This window comes from Carlito syrichta, unplaced genomic scaffold (genome assembly GCF_000164805.1).
Source record: "Carlito syrichta isolate Samal-C Ts95f unplaced genomic scaffold, Tarsius_syrichta-2.0.1 Scaffold316192, whole genome shotgun sequence".
Classification (NCBI taxonomy): Eukaryota; Metazoa; Chordata; class Mammalia; order Primates; family Tarsiidae; genus Carlito; species Carlito syrichta.
Window position 1 is genome coordinate 36,442 of NW_007260288.1, and position 23,702 is coordinate 60,143.

General features: G+C 36.5%; 1 protein-coding gene across 1 annotated transcript in view; it reads right to left on the minus strand.

Moving 5' to 3' along the window:
* Positions 1-412: 412 nt before the first annotated feature.
* Positions 413-23,702, minus strand: part of MTPAP (mitochondrial poly(A) polymerase) — a 35,542-nt gene continuing 12,252 nt past the window's right edge. Inside the window, exons 4-9 of the mRNA XM_008073832.1 lie at positions 22,841-23,065; positions 14,376-14,587; positions 12,089-12,315; positions 3,356-3,448; positions 3,202-3,275; positions 413-1,310 (exon numbers count right to left, since the gene is read on the minus strand). Coding sequence (XP_008072023.1) covers positions 948-1,310; positions 3,202-3,275; positions 3,356-3,448; positions 12,089-12,315; positions 14,376-14,587; positions 22,841-23,065 — 1,194 coding nt within the window. The 3' untranslated portion in view covers positions 413-947. The remainder of the gene's footprint in view (positions 1,311-3,201; positions 3,276-3,355; positions 3,449-12,088; positions 12,316-14,375; positions 14,588-22,840; positions 23,066-23,702) is intronic.

Below are 23,702 nucleotides of genomic sequence, written 5' to 3' on the forward strand. Positions count from 1 at the left end.
TATACAGAAGGCCAACTTCTATATGTGGGTTCCACAGGGCTATCTGAGGGTCTTGAGTATGCATGGATTTGGATATAACGCGGACAGTCCTGTAACTAATCCCCCAAATATACCAAGGGACGACTGTCTATATCCTACAGGAACAGGGGAGTGAAAGAGAAGTGAAGAAATACTGGGTATATCACATTTTAGACAGAAACAGGATTTTACTTTTAAAAACAGAAAAACTACGTAATATTTAAAAGTACAATATATTGTTATTTTTGTATATTTGACCTAGAACACCTAAAATGTAGTGACTGAAGTGTTTGCATTCATACTTTACAAACAAATATTTTGGGATGTTGGTACCAACCAGTTTTGATTTATATGTGAATATAAGTATTTGGCTTGAAAAATACAAAAATACATATTAAGGAGTACTACCAAATTTTAAGTTTATTGTATTCATTGCTACATATATACATAACTAGAAGTCCATTTCAATGTTTTCCAACCAGAAATTGATGTGGCAATCAATACTGGTTTGATTATAAAACTGATTTTTACCATTTGTTTTATATCTATTTTGTTAAAACGCATTACAGTCTTCTTTCACCTGTTCTTCATGGTTGACTTATAACTTTTATTTTTTTTAGAGACGAGATCTTGCTATTTTGCCCAGATTGGATTCGAACTCCTGGGTTCAAGGGATTCTCCCCACTCAACCTCCCGAATAACTGGGACTACACAGGCATGTATCACCACACCTGGTGGGTTGCCATTTTAATAAAGTGCCACTGGCTTTCATACTAATTAGAATAGCGTTTCAGACCAGATGAAAAGGGCCAATAACAGATGACATCAGATGAAAAGTTAGACCTGTGAGAGTTTCACACCAGTTCTTCCAGGCAGTTCATGGACCATTTTATAGGATGAAACCAGTTCTTAAAGCAACATAGCCACCATCATGTCTGAGTACTAATCGTTCTTTTCCCATTGGTGCTCGTGCAGTTTTCTGTTGTGTTACTCTTTATGGATTCTAACAAGTTTTTAATTCTCTCACTCGCAGGCTTTTTGACTTTCTTCTTGGCAAGAGACGTCTTGTTTACCACAGATGGTAGCAGGAAGGCTGCCAGACCCCAGGGCTGATTACTTGATGGGGAAGGTCGATCAACATCTTCCTGTTGTAAAATCCAGGCACTTTCTCTGGCCAAATCTACAAATTTTTGCAGCTGGCTTTGACTTACATTTTTGCTTATGTTGAGAGAAGTTTCAAAAGGATTCTGAATGTGCAGAGGAGAAGAATCAGGCTTGTTTTGTTCCCTTCCCTACATATTATTACACAGAAGAAAAAAGTGGGTAAGTATATGAAAGGCTTAATACAAAAACAGTTCGGCTAACAATAAAATACATTAACTTTATAGAGTAAAAAATTTCCTTCCTAAGGGAGTTGGGTATGTGTGTGTGCTGTGCATATATGTACGTACTTCTGACTGTTTTATTTTTTTCCTGTAGTAGTTTTATGAGTATTCTTTGAAGAAAAATAACTTAGGCATATGATTTGTGGATGATGATGTCATTGCTGAGATAAGAGTAGACCAAGTCAAGCAATAATAATTTTTGAAAAAATAATGTAACTTTTACCTTACAAGATAGAGTTTAAAAGGGAAAAAAAAAATGAAAAAAGATAGCAAAGAAATAAGATGAAGATGCATTTATTTTTTAGATAAAAACTACGCCATTACAGTGGAAAAAGAAACATATAGTGTTAGAAGCTTTCTTTTTATTTTTATTTTTTGAGTTGGAGTCTCACTCAGTCACCCAGACTAGAGCGCAGTGGCCGCTCCCGGCCACTGCAGCCTCGACCTGCTGGGCTCCGGCGATCCTTCCGCCTCAGCCTTCCAAGTAGCTGGAACTACAGGCACACGCTACCACACCCGGCTAATTTTTTGATTTATTGTAGAGGATGAGGTCTCACCAAGTTGCCCAGGCAGGCCTCGAACCCGCGGGCTCAGGCAATTCACTCACCTCAGCCTCCCAAGGTACGGGATTATAGGCTGAGCCACCGAGCCCAGCTAGAAACCTTCAATTAAATACAGTAATTAATGTTTCCCAAGTATCAAATGAGAAAGGAAGAGAACGAACAAACAACTATTCATTACTGATTTAAAACATGAAGAAGTTTCTATCACTTTCCTAAAGATTCAACAAACAGTAAGGCTCTGCCACATAAAACAGTATCTCACAACAAAGGAAGCTTAAAACTAGGAATCAGGTGAGCAGTAAGCCACTAATCTATGTATCTTTTATTCTTTCAAATGACACCACATGTATTACTTAAACACACAAGCCAGTGGTCAAGATTTCCCCAGGTGAGCAGCAGCTGTTAATTCCCTATCTTCTTTTATGCCATTGCTCAGCAGGGCCTTGCCTGTCACTTCTGAGCCCTAGAGCACAAAACGGATAAAGAACTTTGCATGTCTGATGACCTTTTGCTCCCACACTACAATATAGAGCTTTCTGTATCCCTTCTCTCTCCGTTCCCCACACTTAAATTTTATAAAAATCTCCATGAGCTAGATAAAAGGAAAGAATGAAAAAAGGAGAGCTGAAGAAACAACAAAAAGAGTATCTGGGCCTGTGTTTTAGGAAGCCAGTCATGCAGGATTGTAACTAGGTAGGTAGCCAAATGCTAAAGAGAATAAGCCCATAGAGCTATCACAAGCTTCTCCCATTTATGAATAAGTTTTGCCTAGGTTTCTGCCCTCATTCATTTTCTTTTTTTAAAAAAGTCTATAATTCTAGCTCCTCAGAAGTACTAAATTTATAAATTCATTTGCTCTAAATAAATTAAATCCTAAGGGCTCAAACTGAGAGAATCACTGAACTCTATCTTTGGGACTGTGTAACAAATTTCTTCTATAGGAACAGTTTTTAAAAACTGTATGTGAAATCATATTTTCCAGAAAACTTTCAGAATGTATTCCACATTGTGAAGGATGCAGTATTAGCACTAGGTGATAACAGAGGACCATGAAATAATGACAAAGGCAGATACTGGCCTTTACTCTTCCAAATAAGATGACATGACCATGTCAAGTCATGTCACTCCTCTGGGCATCAGTCTTCCCATTACTTTAGAGTGCTTTGAGAACAAATTAACTAAATATGAGTACAGTAAAGACCAGATACCTAATAACCAAATATTAAAACATTTACCTGCCGAATATTTATGGAATTTTTATTGAAAGCGAAATTGCCAAAATATTCAAAAAATTCCCTCAGTAGTAATTCTGAAAGAAAATAAAATAAGGAAAATTAGAAGAAAGTCTGTTTCAATCCAAAAAGGAATAAAGAAAATAAAAACACTTACCTAGTGTTTCTGTGTTTCCTGAAGGTTTAATTCTATTCAAGTCATGAGTAAATGTACAATTGTTCCCTTCTATTATACACTTATCTTCTGCATCTTAAATAAAAATGAAAAATACTTCACATTATATTTCAAAGATATTCCTTACCTCAGAAAAGATTTTTGATTTAAATAAATCAAAGCTATAGATTAATATATCCTATTAGTCAACATTATACATATTGACAGTTAATAGGACTTAAAGTCCCATTTTTAAAAAAATTTGAGACTAGTTATACTATAGTGAAATTATACTTAATTTAGCATACCAGAATTACCATCTTTCTAAATGATGGTAAACAACTAAATGATTCCTAATCAATCTTTTGAGGTAATAAATGAAAACAGAGTTCTCATCATCTACCAAAACAAATTGTGGCATTGTCTTTAATTAATACTTAATCCAGATCTCTAATACCATTCTTACCACCTTTTTATGCAGTTATTTCACGATTTATAAATGACACAAAGTGAATGCTCTAAGAGAATTTTAAATAGCTTCAGGAAATTTCTAAAATGTAGCACTCTGGAGTAACAGGAATTTAGTAAAATAAAGTCAGTGACAGCACACTAGACTTAGACATCTACCTTTTTGACTAGTATTTATATCTTTAGAGGTAATCATTTTTCTAATTATTAACAAATATACAACCACCATGAAATCTGTGGTTTACTGTAATCTACTTTCCACTATACGATATGTAATATGCTCTTTTAGAGAGCAAACTACTGCTCTTCAGAAATCTTGTCAATGTCACCTCCTATCTGAAAGCATTTCATAATTTCAAGCTGATTCTCCATTCTTTTTGTTCCATCCTCCATTTGCTCTTATCTGACTGCATTTTGATTGTATGTGTGTCATCCATTCCTCTGCCCCAGTCTGTGACTGCAAAAGTCACCGTCCTATTCATTACTGCCCTCTCAAGTCTGCCCACAATGTCAAGATAGCAGGCCCATGATCAATAATCTGAATGGCTGTTGATATTTGATTTTTAATGCCTGTGATGGCTGGAGAGAAATTAGAAAGAGATAAAGCTCCTTCAAACTTCTGTCTACCCCTTTTTGTGGTTTTTGTTCTTTTTTGTTAAGACCTGGGTTACTCACAAATTTCTCAAAAATTATTCTAGATCCTAGCATATTAATTTCAGTAGCAAATTGTATGTGCTCTACTATATGAGTACATTGAAGAACTCATATATATATAGTTCCACTTAGATCTATTTTTATGAAACCTGGGCACTGCTTTGCTATTATTTCAAGTGATCAACAGCTTGTATTTCTTGTGATGCAGTGCCAGTCACATATACTATGCACTTTGTGTGTCTTTTTTCAGGAATGTAATTCTAATTAAAGTAGTGCTGACATAGAAAAATGAGATCCACATTAAAATATTTCTAGAAATATAGTGATAAAAAACAGACTGTCTCTGGATATTGCTTTTCACTAAAAGTTTTTAACACAAAGTACTGAAACAGGGGAAAAAAACTATATTTTGATGTAAAGTTTTTTTGTTTGTTTTTTGAGTTGGGGTCTCACTCTGTCACCCAAGCTCGAGTGCAGTGGCACAATCATGGCTCACTGCAGCCTTGACCTCCTGGCTGGGCTGGGATTATAAGCGTGTGCTACCATGCCCAGCAATTTTTTTTGATAGAGATGGTATCTTGCTATGTTGCCTAGGCTGGTCTCGAACTCCTAGGCTCAAGTGATGCTCTTGTATTGGCTTCCCAAAGTGCTGGAATTACAGACATGAGCCACCCCAGCTGACTGTTAAGTTATTTTTGTTTTTTCAAAGCCCCTAAGGCATTCAAACCAAACAGTTTGGTTCCAAGTCTTGTGCTTCCTTTCCTCTTTCTCCTGTTTTTCTATTATAACTATGGTTCAGAAAACATCAAAACAGTTCAACACAACAGTTGCTAGCCATCTGTGGCTATTAAAATTCAAGTGAAATTAAAATTTCAGCTTCCTAGTCACCCTAACAATATTTTAAGTCTCTAACAGGCAGAGGTGGCCAGTGGATATAGAATATTTCCACCATGGTAGGAAGTTCTGTTGGATAGCACTGCCTTGGACAAGTTACTTTCAACCTATTCAGATACATGGGATCCTGTCACTGTTTAATACTGTGGCACTGGCTTTCTTCTTAAAAGTATTGTACAAAAAATTGGCAGAAATTCTTAAGTACATACAAACTCTCAGTAGTGAAGAAAACAGACATGTAAGCACCTTAATTGACTCATAATAGAAACCTTAATACCTTCTTTCACCTTTAAGTATACTTAAAATACCTTCTTTCACCTTTAAGTATACTTAAAAGCTACAGTAGTCCCCTACATATGAGTCAGTTCCATTCCAAGAATGCATTCGTAAGTCCAACAAAGTTAGCCTAGGTACCCAACTAACACAATCGGCTATATAGTACTGTACTGTAATAAGTTTATAATAATTTTCACACAAAAATACCTAAAAAACAAACACAAAAGATAAAGAAAATATATTTAATCCTATAGTACAGCACATGACAATGTACGCCAGACACGTGAACTAACATATGAACTCACAGCCACATCTTTGCAATTTTGCACTTGAAGGTTCATATGTAGGGGTCTTACTGTGTATATATAAAAAATTAGTATACTAAATTTGACTTCCCTGCTTCCTTTGGAAACCTTTAGATCCTCATGGATCAGTACTGCAATAACTGTTTTTCACAGACATTTCCAGATTGAAGCTTATATTTTTCAAGAAACATTATTGTATTATAATAATTCATAATTTGACATACATAAGTGGACTTAACAGATTACTAGGGGTTGCAGTATAATCATATCTATGGGTCATATTTAGGTTAGTGTTTCTGGTGAAAAGAATAGAAACCAACAGATAAAGATTACATAAATAACTATATTCAGCTTCTATTATAATCACTAACAAATCAAACCTTCCATTGGTCAGTAGTAAATGAACAGGAGAGCTCAACAGGCAATTCTGCTCTGCTAATAAATGCAGGCTGTTTACTTAGGAGGGGGAGAGGAGGGCTATGAGCTTATGCTTATCAGACATCTGAGAAAGACTTTAATGTGGGGGCCCATAATATAAAGCTATTTAGAAAACAGAGGCTAGTAAAGAATAAAAGATTAATAGAATATTTGATGCTTCTGATTGTTTTGAGAAAAGATTTATATTAACAGGTAGCAAGTCTGAGATCCAATTACTGTTAAGTACATAGAAAACTAAGTACACAAAAAAATAAATAAGGCTGAGGTGCAGTGACTCATGCCTGTAATCCCAGTACTTTATATAATATAAAGCATGCACAGTAAAATTATGATATGACATATTCAGAATATGAAGGATGGAAAGGATGTGTGTGTGGTAGGGATGCAGGAAGGAAAGAGTTAACTTCTCTCTCATAAAGGGAAATCACAGATGGCACCTAAACCTAAAAATTACTGAACAGCAATTCAAGCATTTTATTTAGAAATAAGGTAAAAAGTATTAAATTAATCAGCTAAAAGAGTCAACAGTAGTTGCCCATGGGGAGAAGCAAAAGGAGAAGGCATAGGCTCAGAGGGTGAGTTATTGTTAGAATGTTTGTAGAATTAGTTCACTCTCCAACTATATGTGTCTGCAACTTTGGTAGAAATGAAACTTAAAAAAAAAAAAAAATCCCACCTGTAATCCCAGCACTTTGGGAGGCCAAGGTGAGAGGATTGCCTGAGCCCGCAGGTTCTAGACCAGCCCACGCAACTTGGTGAGACCTCTTCTCTTCAATAAATAAAAAAATTAGCTGGGCATGGTAGCGCATGCCTATAGTTCTGGCTACTTGGAAGGCTGAGGTGGAAGGATCGCCGGAGCCCAGCAGGTCGACGCTGGGGTGGTCATGAGTGTACCACTGGCCTTCAGCCTGGGTGATGGAGTGAGACTTCAACTCAAAAAAAGAAAAAAGAGTTAACAGTAGTTGCCCATGGGGAGAAGAAAAAGGAAAGGCATAGGTTCAGAGGGTGAGTTATTGTTAGAATGTTTGTAGAATTAGTTCACTCTTCAACTATATGTCTGTAACTTTGATAGAAATGAAACTTTAAATAAGAAATCCCGCCTGTAATCCCAGCACTTTGAGAGACAGAGGCGAGAGGACTGCCTGAGCCCATGGTTCAAAACCAGCCTGGGCAACTTGGTGAGACCTGTCTCTACAATAAATCAAAAAATTAGTTGGGTATGGTGGTGTGTACCTGTAGTTCCAGCTACTTGGAAGGGTGAGGCAGAATAATGGCCTGAGCCCAGCAGATCAAGGATGGGGTGGCCGTGAGCGTGCCACTGCACTCTAGTCTGGGAGACAGAGTGAGACTATGACTCAAAAAAAAATCCCAGTTCTTTTGTCATCATCAAGACTGTTAGCACTATTACAAAAGTAAAAGGCAACCACAATGTGCGTATAGAGACATACAGAAAGAGACAAACATATATATATATGTGACAAAGGACTCATGCCCAGAGTACATACAGAACTCTAAAAATGAGAAACAGATAACCCAACAGAAAGAAACAGATAACCCAACAGAAAAAGAGACATAAGACTTACAGAAAATTATAGTCACACCACTGATGCCACTACACATTCAAAACAGCCAACACAGCCGGGCTCGGTGGCTCAACCTGTAATCCCAGTGCTTTGGGAGGCTGAGGCGAATGGATTGCCTGAGCCTGCAGGTTTGAGACCCGCCTGGGCAACTTGGCAAGACCTCATCTCTACAATAAATCAAAAAATCAGCCGGGCGTGGTAGCGCATGCCTGTAATTCCAGCTACTCGGAAGGCTGAGGTGGAAGGATGGCCGGAGCCCAGCAGGTCGAGGCTGCAGTGGCCGGGAGCGGCCACTGCACTCCAGTCTGGGCAACAGAGTGAGACTCCAACTCAAAAAACAAAAAAAAACAGCCAACACAAAAAAGCCAATTATCAGGTGTTGGCAAAGACACAGAACAATTAGAACTTTTATATGATGTTCATGGGAGTTTGCACTTTGGAAGCTATTTGAGGGTGTTTACTAATGCTGAATATACTCAAATACTAAGACGCAGAATTTCCACTCCTAGTATATATCTGACAGATATGAAACCCATGTCTACCAAAAGACATGAGCTAGAATGTTCCTATTAGCAACTACTCATAATAGTCCCAAACTACAAATTACTCCAATGTTTATCAGAAATAAAATTTAAAAATTTTTGGCATACCCATATATCAGAATACTACGTAGCACTGGGACTGAATAGTCCATAACTACACTATAAATATGCATGGATCTCCCAAACATAATATTGCGAAAGAAAAAGCCAGACACAAAAAAATACATACTATATGAGGCCTTTTACATAAGAAACACAAAGAGGTAAAGTTAATCCGTGCTGTTGGAAGGGTTACAAGGGGCATAGTAGTTACCGGAAGGGAGTACAGCAAGAATTCCTGGGGGGGGGGGGGGAATGGAGGAGAATGCGTGCGTGTGTGTGTGTGTGTGTATAAGACTTATAACAATCGATATAATACATGCACATCTATGTATATTATATTTCAGTTTTTAAAAATGTATAGGCTTTGAAAGGTGCTTGGGTTTGAATCCTAGCTGTGGCATCTTCTAATTACATGATCTTGGGAAATTCAGATAACTCTTCAAAGCCCTAGTTTCCTCATCTATGAAATGAAAATAGTAACTGTTTCATAAGAATTGACAGGAGGATTGAATGAGATGATTCATTCCAGTTCTTAGCCAAGTCCCTGGCACAGAGATAGCACACTCAGGAGATTGTACTGGGTCACATAGAGCTACAAATTGCTCTCTTCTACGCAAGCGCCTTGGCATTCACATTGTTAAAGATGTTTTCCAGTCATTTCTTTGTCAAACTCCTATTTCATCACAGGGAAGAAGTACTGGTGTCCTAACCAAAAAACCTCGAACCTTAATCAGAGGAAAATAACATATAAAAGCATTAAGCACAGAAGTAAATACAACAAAGCCAGAAAAGCCAAAAGGCATAGAAAACACAAGAAAATAAGAGACATATGGGAAAAGGAGTGAAATTGTAAGAAAGCATAAAGACAACAGCAATTCAAGAGTAACCAAAATATGAAAGTTGCCACCACGGAATCCCTTGCTCCATACAAACAGCCTCACTTGAAAACATTAATTCAATCATTTGAAATCTGTCTACTGAACTCCTACCATAAGCCCAGAAACAAAGAAGCAGAGAGGAAGCAAAGACAGCCTGCCCTTGAAAAACAAGACCAAAGTGAGGCACGAAGGAAGCACCGTCTCCTGGGAGGCAGGGAGGATGGCAGGAAAGACTCAATGGATAAGATCCTGTACTGGGTCTGTCCTCTTTCTTTGCTGCTTTAATCCTGAGGAGGTTCTCCATGAAAAAGGAAGAGGTAGGGAGAATGCCATTTCAGGCAAAGGCACAGAGACATGAAAAGGCATGAAACATCTGAGGATCAGCAAGGAGTTTAAAGTGGTTCAAAGCCCTGACTGGTACACAGGAATCAATGTCAGAGAAGAGGGTGGAAAGGAAGCGCACAAGGGACCCTAGTCACAAGACTAAAAGGTTGGAGCTTTATCTTACTTAGCCTTAGCTCCAAGTGGTTTACAAAGGCCCAGAAGCTCTAAAAGGTGTTCTAGGAATTCATGCTGCCCTCCATTAATACAAGCAAACAAAATATTTTCTTTTAAAAAAGAACACATTGCTAGACTCTATTTGTATATCAAATAAGAAGCAGAGCTTAGAAAAAAAAAATTGTACACAAGATTTAAGTCACTCAGCAGATTACTCAGTGTACTCAAGATGGTTTTGATTGTTTCCCAGTTTAAAATTGTTTTTTTCTTAGTTATATATTGTTTAATGTCTATCAGTATTGGACTACTGGTTAAATCAGGAAGTATAAAAACTCAAACTCTATATAGGCTGTGAAAAGTGCTTAGGTTTGAGTATGGATTTTGAAAAACATACAAATGAAAAAAGGAAAAAATATTTTGATAAATGCTCCTCAAAATACTCTTCATCACATCCTTAATATATTCATTTAAGAAAAATTCTTTTATAGCAACTTCAAAAAACAATAAAAAATGTAAGCAAAAAGTGTATTAAATGTTGCCTTGCATTTATTGTCAATTCACATCTACAAGGTGCTGTGTGCAGAGAAGCAACTGCAAAAAAAAGTCTAAAATTTTATCTTAATCATATTTAAAAACTAGTACAAAAAATTTAAAGGAATCAATTTGATGTTTTAAAAGTCCAAAACCAGTTTTATCTATTTTGATGCCATAAAATGTAAACATATTTAAATTTGATTTAAAATAGATTTGGAATAAAAACTCAAGTCATTTTTAATTTGTCCACAAATCATATTCTTTTTCTAAGATAATCAGTGGAAAGTTTTGAAAAAGATACAGCTTCCACCTGTCTTAACTCCTGAACTCCAAAAGTTGCACAATTCTCCTCCACAAAAGTTTCTCTAAGGGTAGTCCTAAGCAATCTTATACACAGGAGTGCACCAGGAAGTACTGTTTACCAGGAAGTGCTATTTATGGGTGGCTTACTGGGGAGGAGCTCTACTAGACCATGAGTTATCTGAGACATCGTCCATATCCCACTGCTCCAAAGCTAATACCTCCCATGTAATAAGTAATCCATCAATAGTTACTGACTGAATGAAAAGGATGCACTTAGAAGAATTATCTGGCAGCAATAAACAGGATAAATAGAAACCGAGTATATGTACATTTTCAGTGTATGCATCTCTTAATTATCTTCTCTTAGAATTTATAACTGCAGTATTTTAGTATCTTCTGTGGAGTATCAAAATTTCAATTCATTCATAAAATAGTAAACTAAATAATGCATCCAAGAGTGTTTATAAACTTTTACCTAAAAACACACTTTAAAACATCCTGAAACAGTTTTAGTATCTCTACTAGAAATCTAAAAATAGGTTCAGATTTGGAAAGCCATTTCTGTATCTGGGAAATGCTTCTTTCAAAGTCATTCTAGACTGGGTCAACTGAGGGAGAGGCTCCGACTATCTCAGGACTGTTATAAATAACTTTGTCAACTGACACAAAGACAAAACTTTCAAAAAATTCTAAAGAAACCAGCTTCGCCGGGCTCGGTGGCTCAGCCTGTAATCCCACACCTTTGGAGGCTGAAGTGAGTGGATTGCCTGAGCCCGCGGGTTCGAGACCCGCCTGGGCAGCGAGACCTCATCTCTACAATAAATCAAAAAATCAGCCGGGCGTGGTAGTGCATGCCTGTAATTCCGGCTACTCGGAAGGCTGAGGCGGAAGGATCGCCGGAGCCCAGCAGGTCAAGGCTGTGGTGGCCGGGAGCGGCCACTGCACTCCAGTCTGGGTGACAGAGTGAGACTCCAACTCAAAAAAAAAAAAGAACCCAGCTTCACAATCTGCTCTCATTATCCCCGGTAGGCATTTAAAAAAAAAAAAGGCACTCAAATTTTAGAGTCACAAGGCTTTAAAATTCAAACAAATTATATGGCTAATAAATAAATATACATGGCTTTGAAAACACACAGTAATTACATTTATCTAACCCTAAATTGTACCCCACATCTTTAAAAGAAATTACATTCATTCATAACAAATAATTATATTCATTCATTCAGAAAGAGAAAACAGAGAAGGCAGTTTCCAGTCTTACCTGCTAGGGTTTTTAGGAAATCTAGCGTTGGAAGAATAGGGGGTGATCTTCTCTGGAGAAAAAAGATGACCATCGTTGTAAGGGCGAAATTTGTAATCCATGCACCAGGAATACTACTCGTTAATGAATGTGCTCGAGCCCAACATCGTATACTAAATGCCAAGGCTCTTACTCTGAAGTCCAGGGTACCGTATATATAAAGGAGTTCAGAACTTTTCAAGGCAAACCTTTAAAAAATAAAAATAAAAAAAATTTTAAAAGCCCAAAGTTATGATTCAAGGGTTAAAAAAATATATACTAAGAAATATATCTAAATATCTCACTAAATTTGAATATATTCAGAACACCATGATCAGTTCACCAAAAGTATTATGTATTTGCAATATAAAATTTAATGTGAATGTCTGAGTATCAAATACATTCATTCTCATTAGAACACTCTTTTAAATACTGAAAGTCACAATGTAGTCCTAAAAATTAGAATTTTAAAATCAAAGTTCCTAAACATAATTTAAATAAGTAAAACATACAAGGGATCATTATAACCATCAATAAAGTTACAGACGCATTTGTAAATGAGTCTTTGCAACTCAGTTTCACACTTTGGTTATCCAGTCCTTGGGTAAACAAGTTAGCATAAACATTCCATTCATTTCATCAATCAAGTATTTAGCTTCAAAATTCTTGTAGTGTGTAAAATAGTCAAAATCATTAACCCTAATATTTATAAAAACCAAAACCCATGAAGGTAAAAAGCCTGTTAAGAAATGAAAATTCAAAACCTACTAATAAATTTCCTAGTTACAATGTTAAAATGCAAATTCAAACCATTATTAATCAGAAGTATTTTAAAATTAAGTTCTTACTAATTAAAATGTCTTATAATTTCTCAAAGAACCAACAGAGGGCGCAAAATCACTTAATAGTTGCAAAACTGTCTCTAAAGTATCACCATGGCATTTATATCTTGAGTTTAAGGAGAAATAGCAAATTAGAAATTCATGATGATTAAGTGTTTTATGTACATGAAGCAAAAGTACATATAGGAAAAGAAACACTGCAAGAGCGTAAGAACCAGAAGAAAACATGTTAAAACAAATTCTTAAAAATTTGTCCCAAGAAGACAAAGAAAACACTGTAACAGAGATAATTGTCATTTTGTCCTATTTTACATGCTACAAAGAAAATACTATGATAGAAACCACACTATGTATTTTTATATTAAAATCTGTGAAAACCTTTTACTCAATGGACTACTTGAGAAAAATCTAGAAGTACTTAGGACTGGTTTATTGGTGAACACTCAAATTTAATCCAAACTGCTCTAGATTGGATTTTCTGAATTTATTTTCATTTATGATTATTTATCTAAAGATAATACAGTAAAATCAAACTTATGCAATGAGAATACTACAGTTAAGAAATAAACTCCTCAATTGAGAAATTTATCCTATTGTGAACCCAGGTAAAGTAACCAGAATATAAAAGAACTTGTCATTCCGACACCATTTTTTTAAAGCACACAGGTTGCTAGGACAATACAATGCAAACATGCTGTACAACTCCATGTTCTGACCTAAGCAAGGTCACGTTTGTTCAGTACAAAGTTGACCTGGAGGTAATCAGGTGGTCAAATCCAAGTCACTATTTTCTTTTCTGAGCATACTTAGAAGAGTTAGATATACTATAAACAGGTACTTTTCACACTATCAGGCTTTATAAGTAAGAACAACGAAATTCATTTCTTTTTAGAAGATGTTAGATATGTTAACATCCTAACACAATATACTAACACTTTGCTTAGGAACACCAAATTATCAATCAGTATTATGTAAGAGAACAAAGTTCCTACTTTTCCAAGTGTTCAAATTTGTAAAAATTATAATTAAAACATGTCTAAGGCTGGGCATGGTGGCTCATGTTTATAATCCCAGCACTTTGGGAGGCCAAGTGAAAGGATTGCCTGAGCCCATGGGTTCTAGACCAGTCTAGGCAACTTGGTGAGACCTCATCTCTACAATAAATGAGAAAATTAGCTGGGTGTGGTGGCGCATACCTGTAGTTCCAGCTACTTGGAAGGCTGAGGCAGAAGGATCACCTGAAGCCAGCAGGTCGAGGCTGCAGTGGCCGTGAGCATGCCACTGCACTCCAGGCTGGGAGTCGGAGTGAGACTCCAACTCAAAAAAAAAAAGTCTAGAAAAGTACAAAGTCACTCTTTCTGCACAAGAAAAACTAAGCTAATATCTTATAATATCACATTTAAGATGACAAAATAAAGATATCATACCTATTGTTAGTAGTCAAATCACACTGAAATCCAGAGGCCTGGTGTGAGAACCTCACAAGTGGACACCGAGCATTTAGTATTTTTTGTACACCCACACAACCAGGGCCAAGGTGGTCAAGGCATTCTCCTATCACAGACAGGATCTTCTGAGTGGCAACTCTTTCCGAAGGAACGTTTTTCACTTGAAATTCCATCAGAAAATTTCCTAAGGTCTGAATAATAAAAACATCTATAAATAGGAGTTTTCTGTAAAAAGCAATTTCTTAAATATACTTTTCTTAAAGGATGCTCTAAATCATTTCTGGCAAAAATAAAATAATTAAAACCTGCAAAATAAAAAATTATTCATGAAGTCATACCCAAAAGCAGTCTTAAAAGATCCTCAGGTGCCTTTTGTTTTTCCAGAATATAAAGTACTAACTTGAAAAATCACTGACTTTTTATAATCAACTTATGAGCCACAGTATATTATATATCATAAAGTGATATGATATACAGAACCACTAGCTCTATAAATTCTGTGAACATACACTTGACCTCTCCTACTTGGTCATTATATTTTAATGGATGCTATAAACCCACAGTAATAAGGAAGTGCAGGCACAAAAGGACAGCAGATCAACAAAGGATAATAGACAGTATAAACAGACACGTATAGGAATTTAATAGTTAATACTATGAATTACTGGGGGAAAATTCCTATTCAACAATCAGTCAAGTGACCATTAAAAAAATAAACTAGGTCCTTAGTTTAGTCTAAAAATTAAAATACATTTAACATGGACCAAAGAGCTAAGTGTAACAAGTGCATCAGTCAAGTACTAGAAGATAACATGCGAAGAATTTTACAACCTTAGAGTAGTGAAGAATTCGTTAGGCAAGATACAATATAGAAGACATAAAAGAGGTAATATGATTACATTAAAAATTAAAACCACATTAAGGCAAAACCTACAAAGGGCGATCCCTCAAAAAACTGAATTTTTTTTAGAGGGTGGGCCTCTTACAGTACAGGTTTCCCCCGTTAGGTAAGTGTTCTAGGAACCCATCGGCATCAGTGTACCAGCTGCGTTCGGCTTCAGTGAATTTTTTTGGGAGATTCTTTCAACACATTTGCCCACTTCATGATGGGTGATTTACAAGCACACCTGCCCATACCACGCTGAGTGTACAGCAGTTTTTGATTAAAAATGGTATCACCTCCATGTCCCACTCTCCTTATTCATCTGATTACACCCCAAACAAACAATTGTTTTTTGTTTCCCCAGATGAAAAAAGTTCTTAAAGGGAAACATTTTTGCTCATTTGGAAGAGGTGAAACAAAAAACAGTAGAAGCACTAAAAGGCATCAAAATTGATGAGTTCAAAAACTGTTTTGAGTCAGGTGTAATGGCTCACGCCTGTAATTATAGCACTTTGAGAGGCCAAGGCAAGAGGTTAACTGAGCCCAGGGGTTTGAGACCAGCCAGGGTAACCTGGTGAGACCTCATCTCTACAGTAAATTTTTAAAAGATTAACCAGGTGTGGTGGTGCGTGCCTATGGTTCCAGCTATTTGGAAGGGTGAGGTGGAAGGATTGTCTGAGCCCAGCAGGTCAAGGCTGTGGTGGCCATGAGCATGCCACTGCACTATAGCCTGGGTGATAAAGTGAGACTGTGACTCAAAAACAAACAAACAAACAAACAAAAAACCTTTTTTGAGCAGTGGAAAAAGCATTGATAGGTGTAGTGCATCAAACAGAACTCTGAAGGTTACTGAAGTTTACACAAGCAAGAATAAATGTACAATTTTTTATAAATAAATCTGGTTGTTTTCAGGTCCCCCCTCATATATTCACTATGAGATAACAGACAAAGCAAAATAACATGTAACACAAAGGGCTAATTTATGATGGATTTATACAAATGAAAGGGTGAACTCATCCAATTCTAAAAAATGGGCAAAAAAAGAGAAGAGTAAAAAATTAACAGAAGAAATAAAAACAGCTGGGAAACACAGCAAAAAATGCTTATGTTTTCTAGAAACTAAAACTGAAATCAAAATAGCAATGCAATTTTTCAGTTTCACAAGGACAAACAGGTTGACAGCACAGTGGGTGTCGAGACATAGGTACATACATGTATATGTTGTCATGAGAGTGTAAACAGGGGCATACTTTGTATAGAACTTATTGATATCTATTGAAACTTTAAACGCATAATACTTTGACTAACTATTAAAATGCTACCTCAGGGGTTGGGCTCAGTGGCTTAGCCTGTAATCCCAGCACTTTGGGAGACCGAGGCGAGTGGATTGCCTGAGCAAGCTCGGGCAACTTGGCGAGAGCTTGTCTCTACAATAAATCAAAAATTAGCTGGGTGTGGTAGCATGCACCTGTCGTTCTGGCTACTTGGAAGGCTGAGGCTGAAGGATCACCAGCGCCCAACAGGCTGGGGTGGCTGTGAATGTGCCATTGCACTACAGCCTGGGTGATACAGTGAGACTCAACTCAAAAAAAACAACAAAAAAAGTTACCTCAAAAAAATACTTGCATAGGTAGCCAGTGTACAAGATATTCGCTCACTGCAGCATTATTCATGTGGTAGACACCTTTTGGGAACATTACCTAGCTTAATAAGGTTCCCTACCCTCAACTACCCCCACTTTAGAATTCATTCCTCCTGAAAGGATTAAGGTTCCAACAACAATGTTCATCATAGAAATCTACCCCCTTCCTCCAGCTGAGCAGAAGGGGCACAGACAGCAGATCTAAGCAGTGCAGGAGCGTATCATGCATTCTTTCAAAGATCTCTACTGGGAACTGGAGTTAAGGTTCAGAGGCATCCATGGGGCTGAAATATGTAACTCAGAAGCTTTGAGGCAAGCATATGTATACCACAAGCATGAAAAAGTAAAGAAAATCAATGAGGGCAGAAAGGGAAAAGTGAAGGGCAGAGAGAAAAAGATAAATGAAGCAAAAATATGTAGAGAGAAACACTTCTTAGTTCTAGTCTCTTTCCTAAGACTCATCCACATTCCTGACCCTGGGTTCTATGATTCCTCTTTTACTTCTTTAATTTGCTGAGCTAGTTTGCATTATTTCTGTTATGTTGTCAATAAAGAGGGGGGAAAAGATAACACTCTCATTGTCTAACAAATAGAGGCCTGGTTAATTAAATTTTGGTATTCATTCAATGGAACATTCTGCAGCCATTGAAAGGATGCATTAGATTAAACTGCCAAGACATTATTCATAGGAAAAAAAACCTCAAGTTATAATTTGTATAGATTAAGTTATACTCTATAAAGATTTAAGTTTTGTTTAAAAAAATTTATATATACGAAGAAAAATTCAGAACAAAATACATTAAACTATTCAGAGTAGTTACTGACAGTGGGACCATCAGAGATACTGACATTACATATTTCTATTACTTTATAATCAGAAAAAATAGATTAACATATTACACATATGCAATCTCCATAAATAAACATGTTATTTTTTTATTGTCATTTAGACAGACTTTTATTTATGAGGATACTTTTATATTAAAGGATCTAAAAAATGTATTTCCTTTAAAAAATAAACATTTCAAGACTGTGCCTTAGCCACTTTGTTGTAACAGATCTTTTTTTTTTTTTTTGAGTCAGAGTCTCACTCTGTCACCCAGGCTAGAGTGCAACCCCAGAGTCAACCTGCTGGGCTCAGGCAATCCTTCCGTCTCAGCCTTCCAAGTAGCCGGAACTACAGAGGCATGCTACCATGCCTGGCTAATTTTTTTCATTTATTGTAAAGACAAGGTCTTGCCTTAGTTTCCCAAAGTGCTGGGATTACAGGCTTGAGCCACCATGCCCGGCCTATCTTTATAACCTTTCTACTTCCCAAGTCCATCCTATTTTAAAATACAAACATATACAATTTATACGAGAAGGAGGAACCCAAACAAGAGCAATCAACAAATAAAGCACGAAGTTCCTTAACAGAAAAGCAAAGAGAGAGAAACATCTATCAAGACTAAACAGGACCAGGAAAAAAAGAGATTTGGAGTCAAATAATCTCAGGATGGCAAAAGAATGTCAACTAGGAGTATAGTATCGGTCTGAATGGTGGTAATGTTGGACCCAACTGCAGAAGCTAAGAAAGGGTTAGAATCACTCAGCAGAAAGGTGATAATGAATTTTTTTTAAATTAAGTACTATAAATCTGAGAAGAATAAAATCCTTGAGGTTTTACACAGAACTAAAAATGACACTAGAGAAAAAAATAGGTCTGAGTAACAGAATTAGAGGTAGGAAACTGGAGAACCATGACCTATGAGCAGGAATGTGGCAATTACTGAAGCTGTCCACCAAATATTCCACATGGTTCTTGGCCCTATAAAGTTAAGCACAGTCATATGATTTGCTTTGGCTAATGAAATGTAAGCAGAGTCACTTCCAGGCAGATGCTTAAAGAGCCAATGTTCAATTCTCCACTTTGGCTTTCTTCCATCATTTCAATTATGGTAGAAGCACAGGGGGAGATGAGACGCTGCTCAGCCTGGTGCTTGATTTGAGAATATAATTTTAGAGTGCCCCTGCTAAGAACACAAAGCCCTAGCTGAGATGTATAGGATTGGGGGAGTGCTTGTTACCAAGCATAACCTAGCCCAATCTAACTCATAAAAAGCAAGAGACCAAGAACCACATGAGTAATTAGATAAGTGGACCCTGTGCCAAAATAAAACACAGAAATTATGGAAGCTGTAGATGATAAAAAACACATTATATGCAAAGGTGAGATACTCTCAAAAATGACTCTCCTCTATCAAATAAATAAAACTTAGAAAAATTCTTCAGCTCCCTGCTCAATTCTCACTTTAAAAAAAAGAAAGAAAATTCTTCAGAGACAGCTAAATCAGTAAATACTTCCTATAAATATTTGCTATTTCTATAGCACTAATTGCAGATCTAATAAAGAAAAAACTGTAAGTTAAATACATTGTCCACAGAAATAATTTAGATAACAGAAAACAGAACTGAGCCACTATTTTTTCCTTCTATTACCTAAATCCTCCAAGATACAGAGTCCTATTAGAAAAAGCAAAACTGAAGGAATGACCAAAGGTAGATTTGATGCTAAAATGATCTTTGTGATAGGTAAGATAACACATTTCATAAGTAAGCATCTTCTACACATTAAAACATTTAACTACAAAAATGTACTATTTTAGTTAGTAAATCACATTTATGTATTAATTAGTAAATAATCTGTTTAGTGCCTATTGTGCATAGGATATCATACATTCTCATACATAATGCTGTAAAAACACAAAAAAGTCTACCGCACTCTTCCTAACTCAAAATGATTTGAGGAATAAAACAAATACACAAAGAACTATAAAATAAGGCACAAAGCCAAAAAATACCAACGTACTAAGGGGTAAGAGAAGAGCTCATGACTGCACAAACTAGTCTAAGAGGGCCTTATGAATTTGATAGATTTAAGAGCGCTTAAATTTTTTCTCTGTATTTTATTTCTAATGTTTCTATTAGCAAAGTTATTATAAGCTTAAGTACCTATTTCCAAAAACTTTCAGAGTTTAAGACAAGTTCATACACATTTATAACATATACTAACATATATTATATGAAATACATGCTACAGCAGTATTCCAACTTTATTTATAATTAGGTAAATTAAGGCACAGAGAAGGTATATAACTTATCTCAGATCGCATAGCTAATAAGCACAATTACAATTTTTCAGTTTGACTCTAGAACCCAGAGTTTTTAAACATATTGTTATGCTCCTTGATTATTCAGTTAAAGTATTTTATTTAAAATAACTGGCAAGACGTGGTGGCTCACGCCTGTAATGCCAGCACTTTGGGATGCCAAGGTGGGAAGACTGCTTGAACCCAGGAGTTTGAGATCAGCACGGGCAACATATTGAGATCACATCTCTACAAAAAAAAAAAAAAAATTAGCCAGGTGTGGTGGCATGTGCCTATAGTTGCTACTCAGAAGGCTGAGTAGAAGGATTGTCTGAACCCAGGAGGTAGAGGCTGCAGTGAGCTGTGATCACACCACTGCATTCCAGCCTGGATGACAGAGTGAGACCCTGACTCGAAAAAAGGAGAAAAGAAGTTATCACAATTTAAGTGCCCCTAAGAGGAATTTAATAAAATTTCAAGTACATGTTAGTTTTAATAAAACGGACCCATTTAATTTTGGTGTGCCTCCTCTTCCTGGATAGTTTCAATTCAGCTAAATGCATACTGAGCATCTGAAGTATGCCGGGCACAGTGCTAGCACTGCAGGATAAGTAAATGAACAGACATGAATCCTGCCCTGCCCTAAGCTTGAGACAGTGAGAAATATACAGATCAACCACTAGCTACAAATGACACAGAAAGAATTGGGAGACAGATAGAAAAACCAGTAAGAAACTACTAAAAAGGAGTGATTAATTTTGACTAGAGTGAAGAAAAAAAAAATCAAGGATGGCTTCATGAAGGTGAAGTCATAACTCGGCCCTGAAAGCTGTGTAACAACGACAGCAAGGGAACAGGAAAAGTACACTCCTGACTGAAGAGACAGAAAAATTGCTTGATCATTGTAATATTCTAAAAGTGCCTAATAATCCTGGAAATGGTAATCAAATAATGTGGTCGGAAAACTCAGTGTGTGAAAATACACAATGAGAAATGATGACTAAAATTAACGAGGACAGATCATTTCAATACTAAGCTAGCAAAAGAACCATACTAAGTTTGTGAGAAAATCCAAACTGTGATTGAAGATAACTCTAGCTGACCAAAAGCTGAATACCAAGGCATGGCACAAGAAATAAGAAATAGAAACAGGATGTAGTCACCATAACCCAAGAGACTGTGACATAGATACAAAAGATAACTAGAAGCAGAATTTAAAAAGTGGCAAATGTTAGCAAAGCTAAAATGCCACTAATGAACATGTGAAACACATATAAGAACTTTTATAAGAACTTAGGACATCTGCAGGGAGATCAAAATAAGTTTTGTTTTCAAAATGTTGAGTCTGCAGTGTCAAATGGATATATAACCACATAAAGATGGATATTTGTTACTAGTTTGAAACATATAAGACAGAGCCCAAAACACCTAACATTTTATAAAAACACAGAGCCTTTTCAAAGTAGTAAATTAAAGCATCTCTTATATTGTCTGGGAGGATGACATACATTGGTTAACTTTACTCTGTTAGACAAGTGTATTGAAAAGAACATAAATAAAATAAATAGCATACAAACTGTAAGAGGAAAAAAAGGGGGGAGTGAGAAGAGCTGTAATAAAGTAAAATTAATCCAATTAAAAAAAGGAAAAAAAGGGGGAAAAAGCAAAGACAAAGTACAGAAAATGGGAAATAAAAATTTGATCATAGAAAAGAGTCTAAGAATTATCAGTAATAACAATAAGTATACTGAACTCAGAGACTCACAGACTAAAGTAAAAGTGTGCTGCTGCTTATAGGAGATATGCTCCAAATAAAACAACAAAAACAAAAGCTTAGAATAAAAAAATAGAAGACAAGGGAGACAAATATCAAGTGGCCAAATGGAATTGAAGGAAAAAGCATTTATAAAGTGAAGAGGGACATAATTTAATGATAAATGAAGCAATTTAATAAGAAGATATAATAATCATATATGTATATTCCTATATGTACCTAAAATAACCTTTGGATAAAACAAAAATAAAAAGAATTTTTTTTAATCTCAAAGATTTCAAAACTAAAAAAATCAAAAGATCTTAAGGAGAAATTAAAAATACCAAAAATTATGAGATTTATATATATTTCAGTAACTAGATCACACATTAAAAAAGATTAGTTAAGGTACAGATAATTCAAATAACACAGTAAACGTCTTTGACCTAGCCAAAAAACTTTTGAACTCTTGAAAAAATTTTTTTAACTATTTTATCACATATGGATTGAATGCTCACACAAAATGATCACATATTGGGCTCTGAAATTCCAAAATAATCAATGTTAAATGTGCTTTTTTCTTTAATCAGAATGTTTATCTAAATGAAAAACCAACAATTATAATTTTGTTAAGTCCAAAGATTTCCCTTTTCTAATTTCTTAACTTTACTTTTTTAGACACAAGGTCTCACTGTTGCCCAGGATGGAGTGCAATGGCACAATCATAGCTCACTGCAGCCTCAAACTCCTGGGCTACAGTCTGGAAAATATGCAGCTGCTATCCTGGGCTCATGTGATCCTTCCGCCTTAGCCTCCCAAGTAGCTGGGACTTCAGTCGCATGTCACTTATGGCCAACTAATTTATTTTTTGTAGAGATGGGGTCTCACTATGTTTTCCAGGCTGTTCTCCAACTCCTGGCCTCAAGTGATATTCCTCCCTTGACCTCCCAAAGCAAGGGAATTACAGGTGTGAGCCACTGCTTCCAGCCTAATTTCTTAATTTTAAATTACTACAGTGCTTTAAAGAAATATAATTACCTTGTGAGTGCTGAGTTTTCCAATTTCATCTAGATCCAAAAACATGTCCAAATCACATCCTAATTTCCCGAACGTGTTCACTGAGGAGCCAAAGGGTCTGACTGTACAGTCTGGAAAACATGCAGCTGCTATGTCTTCAACAAGAGAACAAGTAAGATATCGGAGCTTAGTGTTCTCCTCTGTCAGCTGGAATTCCCTTAAGAGAATGTTCAGCTGATCATCTATCTAGCTGGCCAAAACAAAGAAAACAAAATATGGGAAATATACAGGTCATATAAAATAATTACCATTTTACTTATAAAGACTTGATGGCTTTGGAGACCTACCTTAAAAATTTGTAATTTTTTTTCTATTCACTATTTTTTTTTTTTGGATTGGAGTCTCATGCTGTCACCCAGGCTGGAGGGCAGTGGCGTACTCCCAGCCACCACAGCCTCGACCTGCTGGGCTCAGGCCATCCTTCCGCTTCAGCCTTCCAAGTAGCTGGAACCATAGGCACGCACCACCATGCCTGGCTAATTTTTTGATTTGTTGTAGAGATGAGGTCTTTCCAAGTTGCCCAGGCTGGTCCCAAACCCATGGGCTCAGGTAATCCTCTCATCTAGCCTCCCAAAGTGTTGGTATTATAGGTGTGAGCCACCGCACCCAGCCTTCTCTTCACAACTAAAAGTAGATTTTTGTTTCTTTTGGGTTTTTTGAGTTGGAATCTCACTCTGTCACCCAGACTGGAGTGCAGTGGCCCACTCCTGGTCACTGCAGACTCGACCTGCTGGGCTCCGGTGATCCTGCCGCCCCAGCCTTCCAAGTAGCTGGAACTACAGGTGCGTGCTACCACGCCCAGCTAATTTTTGATTTATTGTAG